This window comes from Parasteatoda tepidariorum, chromosome 9 (assembly GCF_982258835.1).
Source record: "Parasteatoda tepidariorum strain Cologne lab strain chromosome 9, Ptep-v5.0, whole genome shotgun sequence".
NCBI lineage: Eukaryota > Metazoa > Arthropoda > Arachnida > Araneae > Theridiidae > Parasteatoda > Parasteatoda tepidariorum.
In genome coordinates, this window is record NC_141763.1 from 105,339,323 (window position 1) to 105,362,596 (window position 23,274).

Below are 23,274 nucleotides of genomic sequence, written 5' to 3' on the forward strand. Positions count from 1 at the left end.
TTGAACGTAAGTAGTCGTAAACCCATGAAATTGGGTCGGCTGTTCAACGACGGTTATAAAATAAAATAAAATTGGTTCAAGACTGGATCCTAACTTTTGTTTAAATATATCCACGTTAGTTCTTTAGAAGGCAACAAGTAGTTTACCTCAACACAAACTTGACTTTGACGAGTTTACCTACTTCAAAGTACAACTTGCTGATCTAAATTTCAATTAGACAAACAAGATAGACGTGCTATTAGGAGCAGATGCAATTCCGAATGTTTTTCTTGGTGAAAAACATAAGCCAGCTAATGTCAATATTGCTGCCTTTCGAACTGTATTCGGATGGGTGGTCACAGGAAAAATGAGTTTTGCCCCTACGAAGAAAGTCAGAAATTTGCACGTTGCTTGCTATGATATCGACAAGAATTTTCAAACGTTTTGGGAGCTTGAACATACTCCATGTAAGAAAATTCTTAGTGAATCTGAAAAGTATTGTGAAGAACTCTTCCAAGAAGCTACGATGAGAAATGCAGAAGGAAGATTTGTTGTTCGATTACCGTTTAAAAGTTTAAGTCCTGAATTGGGAGCCTCTAGAGAGTTTGCCATTCAACGTTTGAAATGCATAGAGAGAAAATTGAAACGCAACCCTGCTCTAGACAGAGCATACAAAACTTTTATGTGGGAGTATATGTCCTTAGGACCTATGGAATTGTTACCTCCAGAAGAACTATTAAAACCTGTTCATGAGACCTTTTATTTGCCACATCATGCTGTTACGAAATATGAAACTAGTGCTACAAAATTTCGAGTGGTTTTTGACGCATCGGCCAAGTCTTCAAACGGAATATCCTTAAACGATAAGCTTCTGGTCGGACCTGTAGTACAGGATACTCTTGCTGACATACTGCTTAGATTTCGCATCCACCAAGTAGCTATTGTGGCAGGCATCGTAAAAATGTACAGACAATTCAATGTCGAAGATATGGATAGGGACTATCGAAGAATTGTTTGGAGGGAATCCTCGTTAGATCCAATTCAAGACTGGAGGTTACGAACCGTAACATACGGTACAGCCTCAGCTTCGTATCAAGCTACTAGATGTTTGAAGCTACTTGCCCTCGACGAAGCGAAGGACTTTCCATATACTGCTTTAATTGCTCAACGAGATTTTTACGTTGATGACCTAATGAGTGGTGCGGATAGTGAAACCAAAGCTATGCAGCTAGCACAAGAAATTATATCTCTTTTGAAAAGGGGTTGCTTAGAAGTGAAGAAGTGGTCATCAAATTTACCAAAGATAATTCAAACAATAGACCCTCTAATCAAAGACATAAGCCCACCTCGACGTATTGATATCGATGACCAAATGAAGACACTTGGTCTTCAATGGCAACCTTCTTCTGATTGCTTTTCATTCAACGTGATTGAAAATTTATCTACATCAGTTACGAAGCGACAACTCTTATCTGAACTAACTAAAATTTTTGACCCACTTGGTTGGTTGTCACCAGTAACAGTTAAAGGAAAAATCCTAATGCAAAAGCTATGGAGGAACAATCTAAACTGGGATGAAACTTTGCCGACCACGATTCAACGTGATTGGTTGGCTCTGTCTTCTAAAATTAAAGACTTAAGGAACATCAGAATTACAAGGTGCATAGTGCTGAAGAACTCCATAAATGTTGAAGTTCTTGGATTTTGTGACGCATCGGAGAAAGCCTGCGCCAGTGTAGTTTACTTACGAACTAGTGACAACCTGGGGAATTCGATGACAAGTTAAGCGGTAGCTAAAATTAAAGTAACGCCGTTGAAGCTGATTTCCCTGCCTCGACTGGAGCCATGTGGATCATTACTTTTAGCTCGTACAATACAACAGGTTCTTGAATCTCTTTCCATGAAGTCACCAATAATTCACTGTTGGACAGATTCCAAAATTATCTTAGCTTGGATAATCCTAGTCGATGGAAAACGTTTGTCGCCAATAGAGTCAGATATAATTCCCCAAGCACAATGGCATCATATCAAAGGCGAACACAATCCTGCAGATTGTGCTACCAGGGGAATCAATCCTATTGACTTAAATTACCATCATCTGTGGTGGACAGGTCCTGATTTATCTAATATAGATACAAGTTCTTCAGTTAATGATTTGACTGAGGAAACACTAAGTGAAGCAAAACCGGCGAAAATTCATCACGCTATCCAACCAGAGAACACAAGCATCTTTCCATTTGCCAAATACTCAAGTTTGTCGAAACTGAAGAGAGTATTAGCCTACTGCAAACGTTTTGCTTCTAATGCTCAACCTGGTAGTTCGAGAAAATATGGCTTTTTAACAGCTCAGGAATTAGAATCAGCCTTGATTCACCTCATTCGCCAAGCGCAGAAAGATGCATTTCAAGATGAAATTGCAACCTTGATTAAGCATAAAAATCTTGCAGATCAAAAATAGCTCCTCTAAATCCCTTCTTAAACGAGAAAGGAATTCTTCGAGTAGGAGGCAGACCACGTCACAGTAAGCTATTAGAGACTGAAAAGCATCCGATTTTACTTCCCAAACAACACAAGTTAACAGATTTGATGTTGTCTGATATTCATCTTAGGTACTTGCATGCTGGTCCCCAACTGATGCTTTCAGTGCTAATTCGAAAGTATTGGATCATTGCAGCTAGGAATGTTGCAAGGCATCACGTTCAAAAATGCGTCATTTGTTGCCGACATAAAGCTCAGACCATGGAACAGCTTATGGAGATCTACCTAGAGATCGAACTTTACCATGCAAGGCCTTTACAAAATGTGGCGTGGACTATGCCGGTCCATTTTCACTAAAAGCTTCGAAAGGAAGAGGCAGATCCACCTACAAGGGGTACATCGCACTCTTCGTGTGCTTTGTAACAAGAGCCATTCATCTGGAGCTAGTGGGTGATATGACTTCAGAGGCATTCATTGCTGCTCTAAAGCGATTCATCAGTAGACGAGGTCAGTGAACTGATCTATATAGTGACTGTGGTACTAATTTTGTAGGTGCATCCAAAATACTGAAAGAGGATCGCAACTGGAGGTCTATAACCCACACAGATAAAGTATCCCATCATCTAGCCGACAATGACATAAGTTGGCATTTCAACACTCCGTCAGCTCCTCACATGGGAGGCATCTGGGAGGCAGGTGATAAATCTGTGAAATACCATCTACGCCGCATTCTGGGACACACCATACTTTCTTATGAAGAGTTTTACACGCTTCTAGTGCAAATTGAAGCGTGCTTGAACTCAAGACCCATTACACCAATTTCAAGTGATCCCAACGATTTAGCTCCTTTGACTCCGGGGCATTTTCTAACAGGACAATCCCTAACATCAGTACCAGAGAGGGATTATTCATCTCTTCCTGACAACAGGTTATCTAGATGGAATCTATTACAAAAACTGATACAAACATTTTGGTATCGGTGGAAATCCGAATATCTATCCCGGCTGCAAAATCGTCCAAAATGGTATGCCAGCAGACAAAACATAAAGGTAGGTGATTTAGTGATCATAAAAAATGACAATTTACCACCTCTAAAATGGAATTTAGGAAAAGTTATTGAGACATTTCCAGGCAGTGACGATAAGATACGAGTTGCATCTTTAAAAACTGTTAATGGTATAATTAAAATACCAATTGTAAAGTTATGTTTATTGCCTCTAGATTCTACTATTTAGTTATTACAATTATTTCTGAAATTTCTAAGTTACTTAGAATAATTTAAAGTTTGAGTTTCGTATATTTTTGTGATTTTCAAAATTTATGCTTTAAGATGTTGTTGTTGTTGATTTACGTCGCACTAGAGCTGCACAATGGGCTATTGGCGACGGTCTGGGAAACATCCCTGAGGATGATCCGAAGACATGCCATCACAATTTTGATCCTGTGCAGAGAGGATGGCACCCCCGCTTCGGTAGCCCAACGACCTGCGCGCGAAGTCGAGCACTTTACGGTAGCACATTATACTTTAAGATAATTGATTTTGTGATTCTAGAGTTATGCTTGTTTAATTTTTCAATTAGATATTTTTAAGATTGCTAAATTTAATATTTCTTGAAACACTGTTCTGAAGTGTTCTTTAGTAATTTAAATGTTTTGAACAAGTTTAGGAAGTTGTGATTTGGCTCATTTTGTTACTCAATTGTTTACTTCATTAATTGTTGAAGTTAGTTACTTCAAGGGCGGCGGTATGTTCAGCTGTAGTTGAATAATCACTTATTAGGAGAAATCTTTTGTTATTTGTTGATTTGTTACGCATGCGCGCTGGGACTCTTGCTGACTAAAATATTTTTGACTGCTCGCCAGTCAGTTGGATTAGCGATTCCGCAACTGCATGTTTATTTTGGCCTTTGAGCGTTTCAGGGCTCGTGGTTTTCTTTCCCCAACTATTTTGAAAGTATGTTATAATTCAGTTTTTATTTTAAAGTTTTTAATAAATAGTTTATTTTGGCAATTTAGTTTTTATCTCGTTATTCGATGGCTCATATTAGTTAAATTCATGTTAGTATTCCCCACACTCTTTTCTATTTTATTTTTTTTTCTTAAATAAATGTTAATTTTCTAAAATTATTAATTGTCAACTTCTTTAAATTATTCAGTATAATATTACCTTGCACACATCCATTTTCGGGCCCATCCTTGGTAACAAACATATCAAACGCACTTCGGTACTGCAATAAGAGCGCACTTTAATACAAAACACCTCTATTTACGTTTTTACCTCAATTTGCGCTTTTGGTTTCATATTTTGCAATCTGGCAATCTCGTTGCGAAAATATTTCAAATCATTCTTGAAAAATTTCCCGTTCATGTAAATTCATTTGAACTCGCTTCTCACTTTATATTTTTCTTTTCATGTTTTATTCTGTTTTGTAATTAAATTTTATTTTCTGTTTTTACGTGATACGTTTACTTAATGTATTCTATTTTATTTGTTGTAATTATTTATAAAAATTATTTTTGAGTGCTCCTCACACTATTGTATTGATATATTTTGCTTTGGCTATATTGATACAACATTAGAAAGCATTCCTTTTTACGGATATAATCGTTTGAGCTGATGAAAAGATTATATCTTTTAGTTTCCGGACCTCTATTAGTTTTTTTCTTTTTTTCCCCGGTTTCTTCTTATTTTTTTCATTCCCCCCACCTTTTTTTTTCCATTGTTCTGTAATTTTTTTCTTGTTTTCTCTACATTTTGAACTTATTTCATGAGTTCTATTTACTCGCAGCTTGTGCGCAGTAAATAAAACTTATTGTTTTTCCTAATCTTCTTCGTTTCTTTTTCTTTTGTCCTCTTTGTATATATATATATATATATATATATATATATATATATATATATATATATATATATATATATATATATATATATATATATATATATATATATATATATATATATATATATACATATATCGTATATATATATATATATATATATATATATATATATATATATATATATATATATATATATACATATATCGTATATATATATATATATATATATACATATATCGTATATATATATATATACATATATCGTATATATATATATACATATATCGTATGTATATATATATATATATACATACGACAACAGGAGCACTGATTTTTTTTTCTCCAGCAGTTTGCAAATTTTTATGGAGTGGTTTGTAAAGAATCAACACTATCCAGATTCAAGTAGTTTATGCAAATTCTGTGAATCGTATTAATATCAAAAATACGAAATTCCATTTTTAAAACCCGTTGTTACAGATTAAACTTTTCTTAATATCCTTTGTATGGCGTCTTTGATTGGCGTGGCAGTTTCTGTTGTTTGCTAAAAATTTTTTTTTTTTTTCGGGCATCATTTGCGATATTTTCCTTTCTCTACGTTAAACTGTTACCTACGCTATGTTGCATTTCTCTATGTTAAGTTCATAATTTAAAAGCCGAAGTAAAAAGGCGTGCGTAAAAGAATTCGCAGGCTAATAGAATGTTAACTGTTTTACACTCACATTTAGACGTAAATGAGTTACGCCTCTAATCTTGACTCTTAATATTGGAAAACGAAAAATTTTTTGCAGCAAAACATATTTTGTAAAATAATAAAAAAGTAAAATAAAACTGGTTGTCAATCGAAAATCTATTTTAATTACCAATTAAACGCATCAAATTAATGTAAGGACTAATTTTAAATTTTCAACTCATTTTCTTGTCTACGTTTGTCTTGCAGTTCAACAGCCCCATTCAGCTAAATTATTATTTTTTATTTATTTTTACTTTAAAATATTTTCTTTACTGTTTCAGATCTGTGTGTTTTTTTAACTTAAAGAAATTTATGACGATTATAATTCATTTCCTTTTAGTGAAAGAATAAATTTCATTACCTCACACTTTAATTGTAAACAAATACTGGCAAATAAGTGCATAAGTACGTAGTTTGATTTCAACAAAATTGCATTTTAATATGCTACAAAAGTGTTATGGACTCAATCAGCATATTTCTTTATTTAAAACTTTATCATAAGTTGTGAGAAAAAAAAGTAAATTGAAAAGAACTGAAGACTTCGAATACTTTTTGATTTGATGATGATAACTTCACTTACTAGAACTCAATCTTAATGGTTTAATGGAGTGTCCTCAAATATGCAAATTAATTAACGCGGACAAAGTTTTAAGTTACAGAATCGGATACACAAATGCATTTTCTCAAAATAAACTTTTTTCGACGGATTTGGATTTCTGACTCTCAAAATAGGGTGGCTAGGATAAGTGAATGGTTAACTAGGAGAAGTGTTTGGACCATTTATAGAAAATCTTGCTTTTTGTGTATTTTCACATATCGAGAGAGCTTTTTTCGAAACTTTCGAATGGATCGAAAACTTATGCTCACAATTATAAATATCGTTCGTCAAAATATAATTAAATGTAAAAAATAACTATTAATGATCATTCAATATTTTTTATTAGTTTATTTAACAATAGTTGAAGAAATTTTCAATTTCAAAGTATAAAAATTTTCAATTCATTTTAAAGAATGTAATTTTCTGTTTCAAAATATAACATTTGACTGAAATCGACGGAGTAGTTCCTAAGAAATTAAATTTTAAACGAAGTTGTAGATTTCAAACTCGATTTCTCAGGATCTATTCAACCAATTTCCTTGAAATTTTACATTTTGTCTTGTGAAATTGCATTTTTTAAAGTAAAGTAAAAACTTAGATAATTTACAATTCAAAACCTACTTTTCATTATTATTAAATCAAATACAAATAATAATAACAAACAATTAATTATCATTAAAAAATTTTTCATGGAAATTACCTTTGGATAAACAAATTTTATAATTGAGTAAAAAAAAAATTTCGTTTCGCTTAAAAGATGCAACGAAATGCGCAAAAAGTAAAATTAACATTAAGGAGTCCAAATCACTCCCCTGACCAAACTATTGGGAAGTTACAATATTTCCCAGACTGCGGCCACTCCCATTATTTTGAGGAACAAGAATCCAAATCCGTAGGTAAAAAAAGATCTGTTTATTAGGAGAAACTATGTTTCCGTGTCAGGTTCGTAACTTTAATTAACATATTTAAGGACACCCCCTTAAGCCATAGAAATTGAGTCTTATTGCACAAAGATCCCATCATCAAACCAAGAGTTATTAGGGGTGTTACTTTTCTTTTGTCCACTATACAACAAATTCAACACGGTACTCATTACCGTCATATCTGAAAAATACTCCAAAATCACCTTAAAGTGCGAAAAGGACGAAAATTAAATCCATTCTTACTTGTGCTCACTTATATATTGTCTTGACTGTACAATTTTAAATCTCGAAATAATTGATATTCTACTGACTTAAAAGGCTGGTCACTGAAGGTGGCTCGTATTAGATAGTTTTAGGTGTTTTAACTCTTTTTAAACCCCCCACAGACGATGATGTTATAAGATAATAAAGGCGTTACAAACCTTGGGGAAAAAAGGTGTGCAAACTGTCATTACATTTAACTGTCTTTTCTCCCGATAAACTGGTTTAAAGTTCAGTCTGGAGGGGGTCCTCTTAGAAAAATAAATCCGGCGTTCCTGAAGGCAAAGCTTTGCTCTTACTCGTCCATACAACCCTGCTGCTTTTTCACGCGCCTTACTCTCACTCCCTCCCCTCCCCCAATTTCAGGTAAGTCCTTAACGACAAACACTTTACCTGGGAGGTCTTTCTGCTTCTGTTAAGGGACTGTCTAACTGTGACATATGGAACAATGAAGAGGGAAATTGTGTACTTTTCTGACCTTTTAAAGGGAGACAGTTTTATGAGGCGAAGATGGAATGAAGAACTACAAGATGGTTTGAGCAGATAGTCAATGGCGTGGTTGCAGTGACATCTCTTGGGAGAACTTTCACTAAAAATAAGAAAATTGTAGTTTTTTTTTTTTTTTTTTTTTTTTTCTAAAGAAATTATACGTTTTAATGATTTGGAAGAAGATTATTGAGCTATAATTTTAGGAAATATTTGCATCGTATTTCGAAAGAGATAAAATGTGCATTAAATGTCGTGTAAAATGTTTAGCCCTATAGCACAGCATGTGTTTCAATATTTTGAAGATTATTTAATGATAATATTTAGGAAGATTTGCATCATTATAAATTTTTGTATTCCAGTTCAAGACAAAAAGTACACTTACGGTGTTATGAACCTCATATAAAAAATACATAAATACAAAGAAAACGATAAAAAAATTGTTAATAATCAACACAAGGGATACTATTTGGATGATTCTTTATTATTGTCTTCCGATTTAGATACAGAACTATTTAGATACAGAAATCTATATCATTCTATGAAGAAGAGGAATATTCTATAACTATTACAGTTCTGCATGTTCTGAAATCACATTTATTCATTGGAAGCAATGTTAACTTCACTTTAATGTATAATGAATTGAAGACAATAAAAAAATGTATTTCACCTTATTACACACATCTTTAACAGTATGCGATCACGAAATCGGAAGTTATCAGATGCAAGTTTGTTGATAAAGGAAAGGAACTAATTATTAAGAAATTTTGCGATCAAGTTTTGCGATCGCGAATTCTTGATTTAATAAATTTGGTTTATAATGACGTTAACCACTACTATTTATAATAAATTTTCATTTTGTTAACTTTGCACCCCTACTGAAAATGCGACATCAATATCTCTTCTGAAAGATGCTGTTTATTTTCTTTGTAATGTTTGTTTGTATTTAGTTCATTTCTAAGTAACGCTGTTTTCTGGATTTCATATTTAATATTCTACCTATTTGTTAAAACTCTAATTTGAAACTTTTGAATATGTTTGCTTATGTGATTGAACTGTTGCTCGCACTTCGAACTTTCGGAGTGTCCCCGGATGCCCCCTTATGGGGGCGGGGTTAAACTAGTTATTAGTCGTCGTAAACCCATAAAATTGGGTCTGCTGTTCAACGACGGTTATAAAATTATAAAATACAATCATATAGGAATTCATTGGTTTTGAAGATACATAAGTAAAAATTTCAGGGAAATCTTTGCATCGTTATAAATTTTTATTTTCTCCTGAAAGATAAAAAGTGCTCGAAATATTGCATGTACCTTATATATTGGAAAAATATAAATTACATAGTTATAATAATTGGTTTACTTAAACTAATGTAATTTTATAAGAAATTATATGGGTAAGTGCTTAGTTTTCCTACAGTATGTGATTTTGGATGAATAAATGCTAAGTAAATTGACGACACTATAACATTTAATATCTACAGTTATTTACAAATTAATACGTATTTATAAGCATGATTGATTCCAGTTAAATGGATGATTTTTTGGAAACATGACAATTCGGAGCAAAACTTTTCTTTAAATTTCAAGTCTTCAAAATAATCTAATTTTTTTTTTTTTTTTTTGTATATTTACTTAGTTACATTTATTAATATCTTACAGACACCAGTGCAGTTCATTGACATTTCCCTCAAGGAAAAAAAAAAAAAAATAGAAATTCACCAAATTTTGAATGCCAGGAAAATGACATATTAGTTTAGAAGTTAAAAAAACAGTAAGTATATCAACTTAAGCCTTTGCGTTAGATGGACCATGAATTGCTTAAATTAATTATTTTACCCACTGTAGAAAGAATCCAAAATGCTTTTGTTGCTTACATGTAAAGAATAAAATTGCGTATAATTATCCATCATTAAATGAATAAATAACTTTGATTACATTCAATCATATTACAATCTTACATAAACTTGATATTAGTTAATTTTTGCTTTCCCTCTTTTTTGGTAACTGTGTCAATGTCCTGGCATTCATAAGCCAGGAAAATGACATCCAGGGTAATGACAATTGGCCATTTTATAGCAATTAACTTTTCTTCAATTTGACATTTGGGCCTAAGACGCTTACATTCCAGAGAACACAACAGGTTTTCTTGAAATAACTCAGGTAAATCTATGTTTATGTTATTAATGATTTCAAGAAGACAGGAAAATGACAACATAAAAACCTACTCACCTTGTAAAATTTTTTGAAATAGATTTCGAACCAGAAAGTTGGTTCTTTATTCCCTAAGTAAGACAGGTTCAGATATGATGGTATTCTAATAAATCTCTTAACCTAAAATATTGATTGCTGGCCCTATATATTTTGGTTACAAATTACTAAAAAAAAGTGGCAAGGAAAATGACTGATTTTAATGTGAAAAACAAATTATTGACAGAAATTTTTTTATCAATAATGTTTTTGTAAATAATACCCTCTGCATATATTCCAGAAATGCTTACAACGGTTGAGATAAAAAAAATTAGATATTGAAAAATTTATGGGAAGTTTTGAAGCTAGTTATTTTTGGAAATACTGTTTTTGACATACCAGGAAAATGAGATTTTGAAATTCAATTAAAATTTTTTAATATACAAAACAGTCAATGCTAATACAAGGTCATTTTAAAATGGTAACAAAAATGCTATTTATTGAAATTTAAAAAAAAAAAAATTTTTTTTGGTAGTATAGTATTGAACAGTAAATTGTCATATTTCGCGAGAATCACCTAAATACATTATTAATGAGGGAAAATATTTACACCCATTATTTCTTTAATAACCCAATTATATAGAACGTCAGGATTGCTATTAATGTTACGTTGTCCGAGCAACGCGTTATTTGCATTTATATAAAATGAAACTTAGATGCGTGCGATTTTACTGACCTTGCGCACGACAAAATCATGTGATTAGATTATTTTTAAATAATGATTTCGGGAAAATTTTTCTTTGAAATCGATTTTTGTATTCCCTTTAAAATGAAAGGTGTATTATTATATAATGCTATAGATTCTCATGTGTTTCGAAAATTCAGAAATAACATTTAGTTAAAGGTTTGCATCATTACAGGTGTATGTTTTTTCTTAAACGACATACGATGTAATTCGCGATCGCAACGAACTATAGGGGGCGTTGTTGTATGAGACGAAAAGCTGCGATTTCCATATGAACAGTCATTCAGTTTCTCTGCAGACGTCTATAATGTAGCTTGAAGCATTATAACGTTCCTTCTTTATTGTGGCTTATTAAATTTAAAAAAAGAAAAATGTTTGATATTCCTTCTTATTCAAGCGAAAACAAAATAGTACCTCTTCTTTTTAAAGAAGTAACATCCGAAACACATTAGAAAAGTATTTGTAAATAAGCAGAAAAAAATATGTATCTCCTTATTAGAGTTAAAACCTATTGCTTGCGAAATCATTTCACTAAATTTAATGATTTAACGTGAAAGGCCTATTTAAACTCTACATTCCATAGTCTTATGAATCATATTACTTCAAACATTAAAATATTTTCAGCGTGGTATTGGTTGGTAGGGCAGTGGGCCCATGTCCAAAAGTTCTTGGGTTCGATCCCTGCCGCCCGATGAGTCCCCGTGTAGTAAATGGTGAATGATGCGCGTTAAATCTGTCGAGTCACAAATTCTTCATGTTCTCATAACAAATCAAACCTCTGGGGGTACTGATCCAGGAGTTTCCTTGTCTTCTGGATTGGTTCAAAATTACAAGGCAAGGAGTTGAACATCAGTAGTCGTAAACCCATAATTGGATCGGCTGTTCAAGGATGGATATAAAATAAAACATTAAAATATGCAAAAAGTATACTTAAGCCCATAATTTTATATCATTCAATTTTGCAAAGAAAGTTTTTTGACAAAAATTTTTATCAAAAAATTTTAAGTTTCAATAAATATCATTATTTATAGACTAAAAATCGCAAAATAAAGAATGCTTGCGAAAAAAAAGCGATTCTAAATGTTCCTCAAACTAAAATAAAAAAAAAAGCTTCCATGGTTTTTTTTATTCTTAATCGGACGTAGAAAAGCATTCTATAGAAAACTATCATCAAATAAGAAAAAAAAATATTTTCAAAAAATTTTTTATTATAAAAATCATAACACTTACCGTAAACTGGGGTGAGTCTACCCATTTTTTCAGTTTGTCAACTTTCAAGTGGTCAAACTTTTGTAAATATTAAAGAAAAAAGGCTTTTAATAGGTGTTTCGGAATCACTATTTATCCGTCTTTAAAGCTGTGAAATCGATTTTAGAAAATATTAACAGTTACGCTGTTATTGTATATTTTTATAGAACTGCTGACAAATCTCTCGTATGGGGCGAGTCTACCCATTCTACTAAAATGAATGTTAACATTGTAAATAATAAAATTTTACTATTAAATTGTTATTTTAGTTACTATATAGGATATTTATGAAGTGAAATTCATAACTTTATTATATATTCCATTTTCTTATTCATAAAATAACACAAATTGAGTATTTGATCGATTATCACATTTTGATCACAGTTTTGCTTTTATAATCATTAACATTATAAAATAACATTTTTTTCTGATTATTGTTGATAAAAATAAATTAAAATTAATATAAATTTACAATTAAATAATTAATAAATAATAATAATTAAAGATTATTAACAAAATCATGGCATTTTTTTTGTAACGTATAAATCCATTTGTTTTGCGAATATAATTTCGAACCATCTGTTATAATAAATAATAATTTATTTAACTTGCATTAAATAAAAAAATTTAATTTTGTAATATAAAAATTGAAACAATAGGTAAAGTAAACATATTTTATATTTACATTTATATTTAACCTATAAATTTTCTTATTAATGATAAATTTATCAATGCAGAATTAAAATGATATACTCAAATTCATTTAATATGACTTAATTTTAATATAAACAAAGTTCTAAATTATATTATTATGCTTTATTAAAACTAAATACGAATGGGTAGACTCGCCCCGCGAATTCTGGCTTTTTGTTTACAACAGCAAAACTTACATTCTTTTTGTTTTTTTTTTCATATAAAATCAATGTAATCTTAGTCTTAGATAAGTTTAACACTTAACCAAAGTGAAAATAGTAATAATAATAATATACTTACGGAGCACCAACTAAAAGTTTGCTGATTTTCAATACAAATCTCTCAAAAGACGTTTGAACAGGTCGGTTAAAAGGACACCAAATAAATAAAAACGGATCAAACTACCACAGCGCCATCTTCTTTTGAGTCTGAACTAAGTCCTCCGTCGGTAAAAATTTTTTTATTTGCAATTTAAAGAAGTGAAAATTAAATAAAACTAAAATGGGTAGACTTGCCCCTGGATGGGTAGACTCGCCCCGGTTTACGGTACCTGATTTGTAAATCCGGAGAATTCCAAAATGATATGTTCTTCGTTTAAAAACTTTATTCTCAAATAATATATACATAGATTATCCCTTCATTACTTAAAAAAGACATACCACACAATAAAATTTTATAATTGTAAGATCTCGATATGAAATTCAATATGCAACATAAAAGCAGAATAGCTGAATAGCTGAATTCTAGTTGAAATTTATCATTCTCTCAAAATTAAAAAATACTTACCAAGAAAACGATAGCAATTTATTAATAATGAACACAAATGATACTATTTCAAGTAATTTGGGTTATTCTGACTGTTGTTTTTCGAATTATGTGAATACAGAAATATATACTATTCTGTAAAGAAGAAGAATATTCTATAATTATTACAGTTCTGTACGTTCTGAAATCACATTAATTTATTGGAATGAAGTAAGCAATGTTGACTTCACTTTAATTTGTAATGAATTGAAGAGAAGAAAAAAATAGCTTTACAGTAATACTGTAAGAGCATGCAATCACGAAATCGGAAGTTTTGCTGTTGATAATAGAAAGGTAAAAATTATCGATAAAATGTTCTTCAATTGTTGGGCGTGTTATGTTTCAGAAATATTTACCAATGTTCTGGGTCGTTTTTTCAAGTTTTTCAAGGAAATTTTGCTTTTCAGTTGCTGCTAAAAAATGGCGTCCTATTCTGCTAATGATGCTGATAGAACCAAGCGAAAACTTATTAAATAAAAGCCTGAAAATATCCATCCACTAAGAGGCTTACTCGAGCGTTGCCATCGCAAATTATCGAAAATTATTTTAGTCGTTTAATTAATCGTATTTGCTTAGAAAATCTTAGTAAAGATATGCATCTTAATAAGATGACTAAAGTAAAATTTTATCCATCTTAGTCAACACTTCGAAATGTTTAGTTAAACTTATGTTCAGTTTGTTCGGTCGCCTAAATCAGATTTGAATTGAAGCATTTTTCAAGCATGCGCATGCGCACGAAATGAGTTCTCGCCAAAGCAAGAATTGCTTGTATCCATAACTAGAGCACCTGAATTAGACAGGCCAACTTATCATCTATTTTTGGAGCAAAGAGCTAATATAAGCATAATACTAACACAACGTTAACTTGCGAACTTGTTTGCTCCAATATTGCTTCATAGGTCAGCTCTGATAGTAGGAGCCTTATCCATAACAACTGCGACCAACTTGTCATGACTATTGACAATATACAAAATATAAATAATTATGGAAAAACATTATTAATGCAACATATATTCTTAGCTCTATTGATTGTGCTTAGGCGATCCAGTTGTCAACTTGATCAATGGTAACTGACTTTAAGTAAAACTTGAAATATGAAGATGAACAATAGTTCAAAATGATTCAAAATAGTTCAATTGAAGAAACTGAGCATTTATTTGAATGGAGTGAAGCAGGCTATATGTATTGAGATATGTATTAATATTACTGTACCGGCATGCATAAATATCAAAACAAAAAGTGTCGCAAAACACCATTCCAGTAAAAAATTTGGAGAAAACTATCAGGTAAAAACAAGCAAATTTGTGTTACAGTAGTGCTAGTCTGAATTTGCATAACTGTGTGTATATCTGTATATTATAAAGACAAAAACACAGGAAATCAAACGAGCGACTGTAGATCGAACGCGCCATTAGTTGACTCCCTTCCTCTATTAATACTTCTATTTAAAATCATTTTTGAAAAATGCCTGTAATGTAAGTATATTTGAAATCCCTACGCCCTTTATATATTACATTTTGAGTTTTATTCTGTATTTTTCCATTTTTGGTTGATTGTTTTATTTTGCATTTTTTATTTTTATTTCACATTTTTTGCTTGATAAGTTCTATTTTTGTTTAAATTTTTTGGTGCCTCCTCACACGATTGTATTGATGTACATATATATATATATATATATATATATATATTTTTTTTTTTGGGCTATATTAATACAATATTAGAAAGCACTAATTTTTCGGATGTAATCGCGTTAACTGATGACGAGATTATATCTTTTCCCTTAAAAAAAAATTAAATTCGTGAATATTTTGAAAAAAAAATTTTATGAATTTTTTTCTCCTTTAAAATTCTTTATATATTTTTTTCTTTTTTCTCTCGTTATATATGTATATATATATATATATATATATATATATATATATATATATATATATATATATATATATATATATATATATATATATATATATATATATATATATATATATATATATATATGTACCTTTATATATTATGTATATATATATGTACCTCGATGTACCTTTTCTGAAAATATAATAAAGCTACAGAGTTAAAAAAATTACACAATATGTATAAAGTGTTATTCTTTAATTTAACATGAGGTTTTGTAGAAAAAGTGATTAAGTATCATTTTAAAACATTTTAAAGTTCAAAATCTTCTGTTTTTTTTGCCTTTTTTTGACATTGCTCCACTAAAAAAATTTTTAAAAAAGTTTGAAACAAACAATTTATTAAAGCTCATGCTAAATTATTCTCAAATGTCATAAAAATATGTGTAAAAGATTTCAAGCCTTTATCTTTGTAAAATTCTGAAAAAAGGTACAGCAAAAAGGACCTTTTTAACATGGACGGTATACGGGATTCTGCGGGATTCCGGGTCCCCTTAATGAAAATTTGCGAATGCCTCATGTCTTTTTGAGGTATAACCATATTTTAAATTCTCCATTATATTCAAATTTATCAAGTTTCCCTTACGTAATTATAAAAGGTTCTTCTCCGTTATTCAGCAAAAAATTGCTTAATTTGAAAACTCAGAAGTTAAAACAAATTGATGTGCAATACAAGATTAACCATGAAACTGCCCAATAGTGAGATTGAATAGATCAATTTCCCAATTCTGAGATTATTACATCAACATTACTATTTTCTTAGTGTGAAGTTCAGCAGTTCATTAAAACACAAAAGATCACTGAAGTCAATGGCTGCGGTCAGAGTGTGGAACCACATTAATCAGTCTTTCGAAGAGACCGAAGTTGTGCGGTCCTCGTTAGACTGATCTACCTTGAAGTGCTCGACTTCGCGCGCAGGTGATCGGGTGACCGAAGCGGGGTGCCATCCCCTCTGAAGAGGATCAAAGATGATCAATCATTCTCAGGGATGTTTCGCAAACCGGCGCCAAAAGCCCATTGTGCAGCTCTAGTGCGACATAAATAAGCTACACCTAGAAAGATTTTACCTAATTGCTGGTTAGATACAAGCTCTATTTAGGGATTAGACTTAATATGTGATTTTTTTAACATTACATATATATATTAAATTATTAGTTTATTTTTTAAAAAATTTAAAATTATCCTAGTGTTTGGCCGTTAAACTAAACCTCAATTTTAAAACATGTATTATATATTCTAGTATCACATAGTTTTCTCTGAAGCTATCGTTCTCGTTGGTAATTTTATCATCTTTGCATTCATAATAATATTTTAGTATGAATGCCAATACCTAATTCATTTTTCTCAACGGGCTGCTGCCTGGAAGTTGCCAAGACTTTGCAATTATTCTGCAGCAGATTACTATACGGAAGTTTTCCATTTCGGGGACATTGCTTCCACCTTTGCTAAGCGTCCTGAGGTTTTGTCTAATGAACGGACCAAGGGATTTCAGGTTTGGAGTAGAAGTTAGCAGAGGATGATTACCAGTTATATTCATTGAATTAGTCCCCTTTTGTGAAGTTTCATTTAATTTTACAAAACCATTTTACGAAAGTTGTCAAAATTATGATTATTTTGTTAGTACTAATAAGAAAATCTTCATACGAAAGAAAATTTCCACATAATATTTTTTTACAATTTTTATTGAATAAAAAACGTTTTGACCAATTTGTCCTAGAAAAGTGACAAATAAAATGCCATGATTACTGATTAAATAAAGTAAAAAAAGAGCTTCAAGATTCTCTTTCTTTTTTGAAATGCATTTTAACGAGACACTTTTTTCTACTTCATTCCTAGTAACAAGGGTTCATATAAAGTCTTTAGAAATGACAACAATGTACGTACATGAACTACACAGTTAACTTCTATTTATGGCAGGAAGTTTCTGATCTCTGATTTTAAACATTTTATTAAGTAACAAAGTGTTAAAAAAAACGCTTTAGAAAACTATTTAAAGCGTAACCACACCAAAAAGAGTATTAAAATATAAAAAAAATGTACACCTCTTCCCTATGCTTTGAAATTTAGTTGAGTACGAATAAAAAACTAATATTAAGGGAAAAGAAATGTTAAGAAATAGAACTCCCTTCAATTAAATTTTTTCCTATCAATGTTTAAAACAATCCGATAAAGTGAAAAATAATATTTATTGCCGACGAATAAAGAATTAAATGCATTTTAGTAATAACAGATTATTAGTGATGCTTTAAAACTTTCATGATTCTTTATAAAATTAATGCTACTTTTGTAATTCACAATTGTACAATTTGTAATTTCGTACCCTTTGCATTTTCGCGATTCTTCCGAAAAGGCTTAACTTTCTCGTGTAGTTGAATGCGCAATCACTCAAAAGCAAGTCTATGCAGCAAGTGAGATATTTAATTATCTCACTTTTTTTCTTCAAGTAAACAAAATTATTGAAAAATATCAATTCAGAACAAATGTCGGATATCTAAATGATCCATTCTTGCTGACGATCTCATTAACAATAAATAGATTTCGACGTTCTCTATTCGCCATATAATATGAGTATATTTGATTTAGAAATTAATTTTATTTTAAAAACTAGTGTGATTATGCATCTTAAATAATTCTTACTTTAAATTGTGTCATAAAAAAACTCTGAACTTCCCCCCCCCCCTTAAAAAAAACACAAGTAGTGTAAAGAAACATGTTTCACTTCACTACTTTTGGCATAAAGTACTTGCTATCCTTTTTTGATCTTAACGTGCACTAAAATTTTCTACGATGCAGGAGGGTTAAAACAAAAATCTAGGCTGTCCTTCAACATAAGTGGCATGAATGGAGGTAAAAGATAAGCAAAAGAATTAATGGATCGTACGCGTTATAAATACACCTCTCGATCTGGCATATTCTTTGATACTGTTTCAATGAAACGGTTCCTTCCTATGTAAATAATTAAGATTTATTAAAATTTCAATTAATTATTATGTGACTGACATAAATAAAAATGAGTGCAACATTACCGGTATGAACAGTTAGCTCTATCTGCTCAGCTTATTGCTCAATTTGTTTCGCCCCTTTGTGGCTGATGCAAGATTAATAATTGAATCAGTTTTGTGATCACGCATAAATGTTTTATTTAATATATTACCCGTTCTTTATGCGGGTTGGAAAAAAAAATCACAAAAAACAGTATGGAACAAACATCAAGAAATCATGCTCAAAACTGAACAATATATACCAACAGAAACAATAAAGCTAAAACAATTCCAATTTCTTTATTTATTTGGCATTACGCTGATGCTCAAGATCAACTCATGAATTTTCCACAATGAAGCAATTTTCACGAGTACGGGGAATCGAGGGGAAAAACTCTTTACACCGTCTAAACAGCACTGATGTCATTTTAACAGGTACCAATAAACTAATATAATAATGATTTGTCCTTATATTAGTATATTTTTAGCCTCTCTTAAAACTGCATTAATTATCGTAATACCAGTTGTGCCAGTCACCAAAACTAACCAAGCATGATTGAAAAAAAGTTAGGTGATTTTTTACACTTCTCTTAAATGAATTAGTGCAATTGCACCGTTAATTTTGTTTTTAACTGATTTGTTTTTTATATTTTTGATTGTGTTTAACTTGTATTTTAACTGTTTCTTTTAATTGATACAAATACAACCAAAGAAATGAAGAAAAATAATAGTTGTCACATCCAAGTACAATCATCTCATTTGAGATTTTTTTTAAAAACTACAAAAGAATTTTTCCTCCCAAAAGCTGTGAATTTTATCATATCCCATTGATCATTTTTATTTAACAATTGCTACGTCATGATTTTAAAATAATAAACCATGTATCTTTTACGAAATAATAATATTGATGATCATCTTGTCAAACATTTAAAATTTCAGTTTCAAAATAGCTTATTACTTTTAATTAAACACGAACATCAAACAATGTTTTTTTTCACAATCCAAGCGTTTCCATACATCCAATTGATCATTTTTTTTTAATTATATTTATTTGAGGAAAGGTTATTATTTGAACACAAAACATGTATAATTTTATTCTAAAAATATGAATGATGATAATTTTGTCAATCGTTTAAAACAATTCTGATTGAAAATTACTAATTACTATTTTTTAATTGATTCAAACATCAAACAAAGAAACGAAAAAAAAAAGAAAAGAATAGTTGTCACAGTCCAAGTATAATCATCTCATTGATCATTTCTTTGAACTACAATAGAACGCTTCCTTCGACTAATAGCTGTGAAATGGAGTATTTTTTATTTGCTCCACCTAGTGATTCAATAGGACTCCTAATTGTGATTCTGATGGTGTCGTCCAGCTCCTTCCGTTGCGCAAGGGGTCGAACTTTTACGTACGCCGCTAGGGTTATCTAGGCAGTAAATTTTCATTCTGATATACGCTTTGATTTCCCCCATTCTTAGTTAAGCAGAGAAAAAAAAATGGAGTTGGGGGGGGGGAGAAATTTTGAAGTTCGCAAGTTAGAATGATGTCGAGTTCTAATGGCGGGGAGTGCAGTTGCAGTTTAGAAGGAGGGTTAAATTTTATTATTATTTTTTATTATTTTCGCTTCTTTTCTTAGTCATTGTTTCTTGACCCGTAGCTTTGGCAGGGGAGGAAGAAGAGGGTAGCTGAAGTGGTATTTCCAGATCCCCCCCCCCAAACAAAATAATAATTTTTTCTTTTTAAATGCGGCTATCGGAATGATGCAATTGGCAGGTTTTGTCCCATTGGTGACGTTGATGAGTCGGAATTGAGTGGGAAACGCCATGACGGCATTTGGGGTTATAAACAGTTGAGAAATAGATTGCGATTGATTGTTTTGAATGATGAACTGAATAAAATAACTAGTTTCTCAAACTTTTTATTTCTTTCTGTTAGATGCTCATTTTCATCATAAATTTTTGAAACATCTATAATTGTATCTATAATTTTTTTCAAATTTTGTTTATGTTTCCTCATCATGAACAATTTTTTAATACAATCAACTCTTAATTATACATGATCAAATTATCCACGTTCGCGCTAGTTTATCCTCTAAAAATTCAGTTCCACACTATTTAATCCGAGTAAGATTTTCCGCATAAAATTCTGTCCCACGATATTTTGACCTTAAATGTAGTCCTAGAAAGATCTGCGAAAACGTATTTTATCCGCATCTGTCTCATGATATTTTATAGTTGTCTTATGATTTTATAGGAATGCTCGATATTTATGGGTCGATATTTTACAGGAATCTGTCTTACAGTATTTAATGTGAGTGAGATTCTCTAAAAACATCTATAATATGGGTAACATTCTGTTCCATGGTATTTTATCCGTAAAAATTTTGCGTAAAGATATTTTATCCACGTGATTCCTTGTTCATGATCTCAACGATTGACGTTCACAATGAAACTCCTTATATTTTAAAGGATTTCGATAGTCACAAACAATCTCCTCCCATATACTTGAATGTGTCATATTATCACGATTAAAGACACACTGATAATTATTTTCGATTACAATAAGGAACGGTATATGTTGACTTCATGAAGTCACAAACAATCTCCTCTAATACGTTAGAGTGTCACATATTTTTTATAATAGCTCCTCATGGCTGATAAAGAATCATGCACAATAAGTGTTATTGCCATTGCAATAAAACACGATGTAAGCTAATATTATTTTTAAAAATTATGTCAAATGTGTTTGAATGCCATGCCTCTCTCCAGATAAGTCATCTTTTCACGATTTAAGAATCACACACGATTAATATTATTGATGATTACAATGAAGCACGATATAAAGTAACATTTATAATAAACTCATAAATAATCTCCATCGATATGCTTGAGTACCTAGCATCGAATGGGTACCCTTTCCATGATTTTTTTAAACCTTAAATCCATTTATACGGAAAACTTAACGGAACAAAGAAGTTTGATATACTGTAATTTTTACAGTAATATATAGTGTAAGATCACTGAATCACTGTAATTAAGTAAATTTCAATGGGATATTTACGGTTTAAACTTTTAAGGTAAAAACGGATTTTTCGGTATAATTGATTTTGCAAATGCTGCACGTAAAGTGCCAGTACAGTTTACCGTAATTTGATCCGAAATTTTTTATTTTGACTATGCTTTATTTGCAACTAGTGTTGAGTTGCTCATTAAACAGAAAAGGATAGGCAACTTTAGTTGAAGCAAGTTAAATGCATGTTACTCATATTTTACAATCGTTTTCTTTACAAATTTTGAATTATATCTAACAATTTCGAAACAAATATGTTTGGGAAATCGAAAAATTTCGAAGAAAATGATAAACGTAATTATATTGTATAGCTCATGTATATAACAATTGAATTATATTAATAAATACAAAATTTCTTTGGACTCATTCCTCACTGCCTGAATTATCATGCATAATAGTTAACCCAAAATCAAGATTAATTTTTATTTTTAATAGAATTACAAAAGTTGCCTGAGGAATAAACAAATTTTGAAAAGTTGATAAAAAATAATTCCAGTGCACTTTTCGAAGATACATTTAAGGCTGTTTTTCAAATGCTTTACCATAACGCCTTTTAATAAATAATATGCTTGATAACTGTCGTGAGTCAGTATTAGTTGTTCAATACTTTTAAATCATTTTCACTCTATTTTTAGCGAGTATCATCTATGATAATAACAAAAATTTCACAAAATTTGTCACATTTTGAAAATAAAAAGCATATGTGATCCAATATTTTACAATTTAAAAAAAAAGTGACTCCAGGACTGCATTATCTGGAACTCGTAGAAGTTTTAAAAAAATCGAAAATCATTCATTTGTTTTGATAATTTTCACACAGGGGAAAAAAATTTCGCTAAATTGAAGATTTTAATAAAAAATGTATTAACTTTTAAGATATTTATTTGTCAGTTCCAAAGTTTAAATAATACTTTACACTGTAAAAACTGGTGCAATATACTATGAATTCGATGTTGAACAACCAAACGAGTTGTGAGAACAAACACTTCATTCTGAGTCAGCACTAAATTGAGAGTTCATGTACGAGTTAAAAGGTCTATTCTAAATCTGAACATTCGAAATTGAATAATCTTACTCCAAAAACTCTTGCTTTCACGACATACAGAAATTATTTTTACATCCCCAAACACCACAATTGGGGCACTTTGAATGCAAAAAAATTCAGGAAATGCCAAATAGAATATCACGAGAAGTTAGTTTACAGTCTGGAATGAGTTTATTATTTTCAACGCTGTTATTCACCCACAGAAGCAAAAATTCACCGTTAAATATAGATGCATGTTTTTAGTGGTGTCATGAGGTTATTTATATTTTAATTTGTAAATCTATGTGAAC

At 30.8% G+C, this 23,274-nt stretch overlaps 2 protein-coding genes across 2 annotated transcripts; both read left to right on the top strand.

The window, feature by feature from the left end:
* Positions 1 to 346: 346 nt before the first annotated feature.
* On the top strand, positions 347 to 1,765 carry LOC107443940 (uncharacterized). Its single transcript, XM_087151558.1, has one exon. It carries the CDS (start codon positions 347 to 349, stop codon positions 1,763 to 1,765), a length of 1,419 nt encoding a protein of 472 aa, XP_087007684.1.
* A 1,147-nt stretch (positions 1,766 to 2,912) lies between these two features.
* On the top strand, positions 2,913 to 3,692 carry LOC147805190 (uncharacterized). The gene is made up of 2 exons (XM_087151559.1): positions 2,913 to 2,964; positions 3,010 to 3,692. Exons 1-2 carry the CDS (start codon positions 2,913 to 2,915, stop codon positions 3,690 to 3,692), a joined length of 735 nt encoding a protein of 244 aa, XP_087007685.1.
* Positions 3,693 to 23,274: the final 19,582 nt, after the last annotated feature.

Coding starts and splice junctions, on each gene's coding strand:
- LOC107443940 (XM_087151558.1), top strand. CDS start 347: ATGAGTTTTGCCCCTACGAAGAAAGTCAGAAATTTGCACGTTGCTTGC.
- LOC147805190 (XM_087151559.1), top strand. CDS start 2,913: ATGACTTCAGAGGCATTCATTGCTGCTCTAAAGCGATTCATCAGTAGA. Junction 2,965..3,009: donor GCGATTCATCAGTAGACGAG/GTCAGTGAACTG, acceptor CTAATTTTGTAG/GTGCATCCAAAATACTGAAA.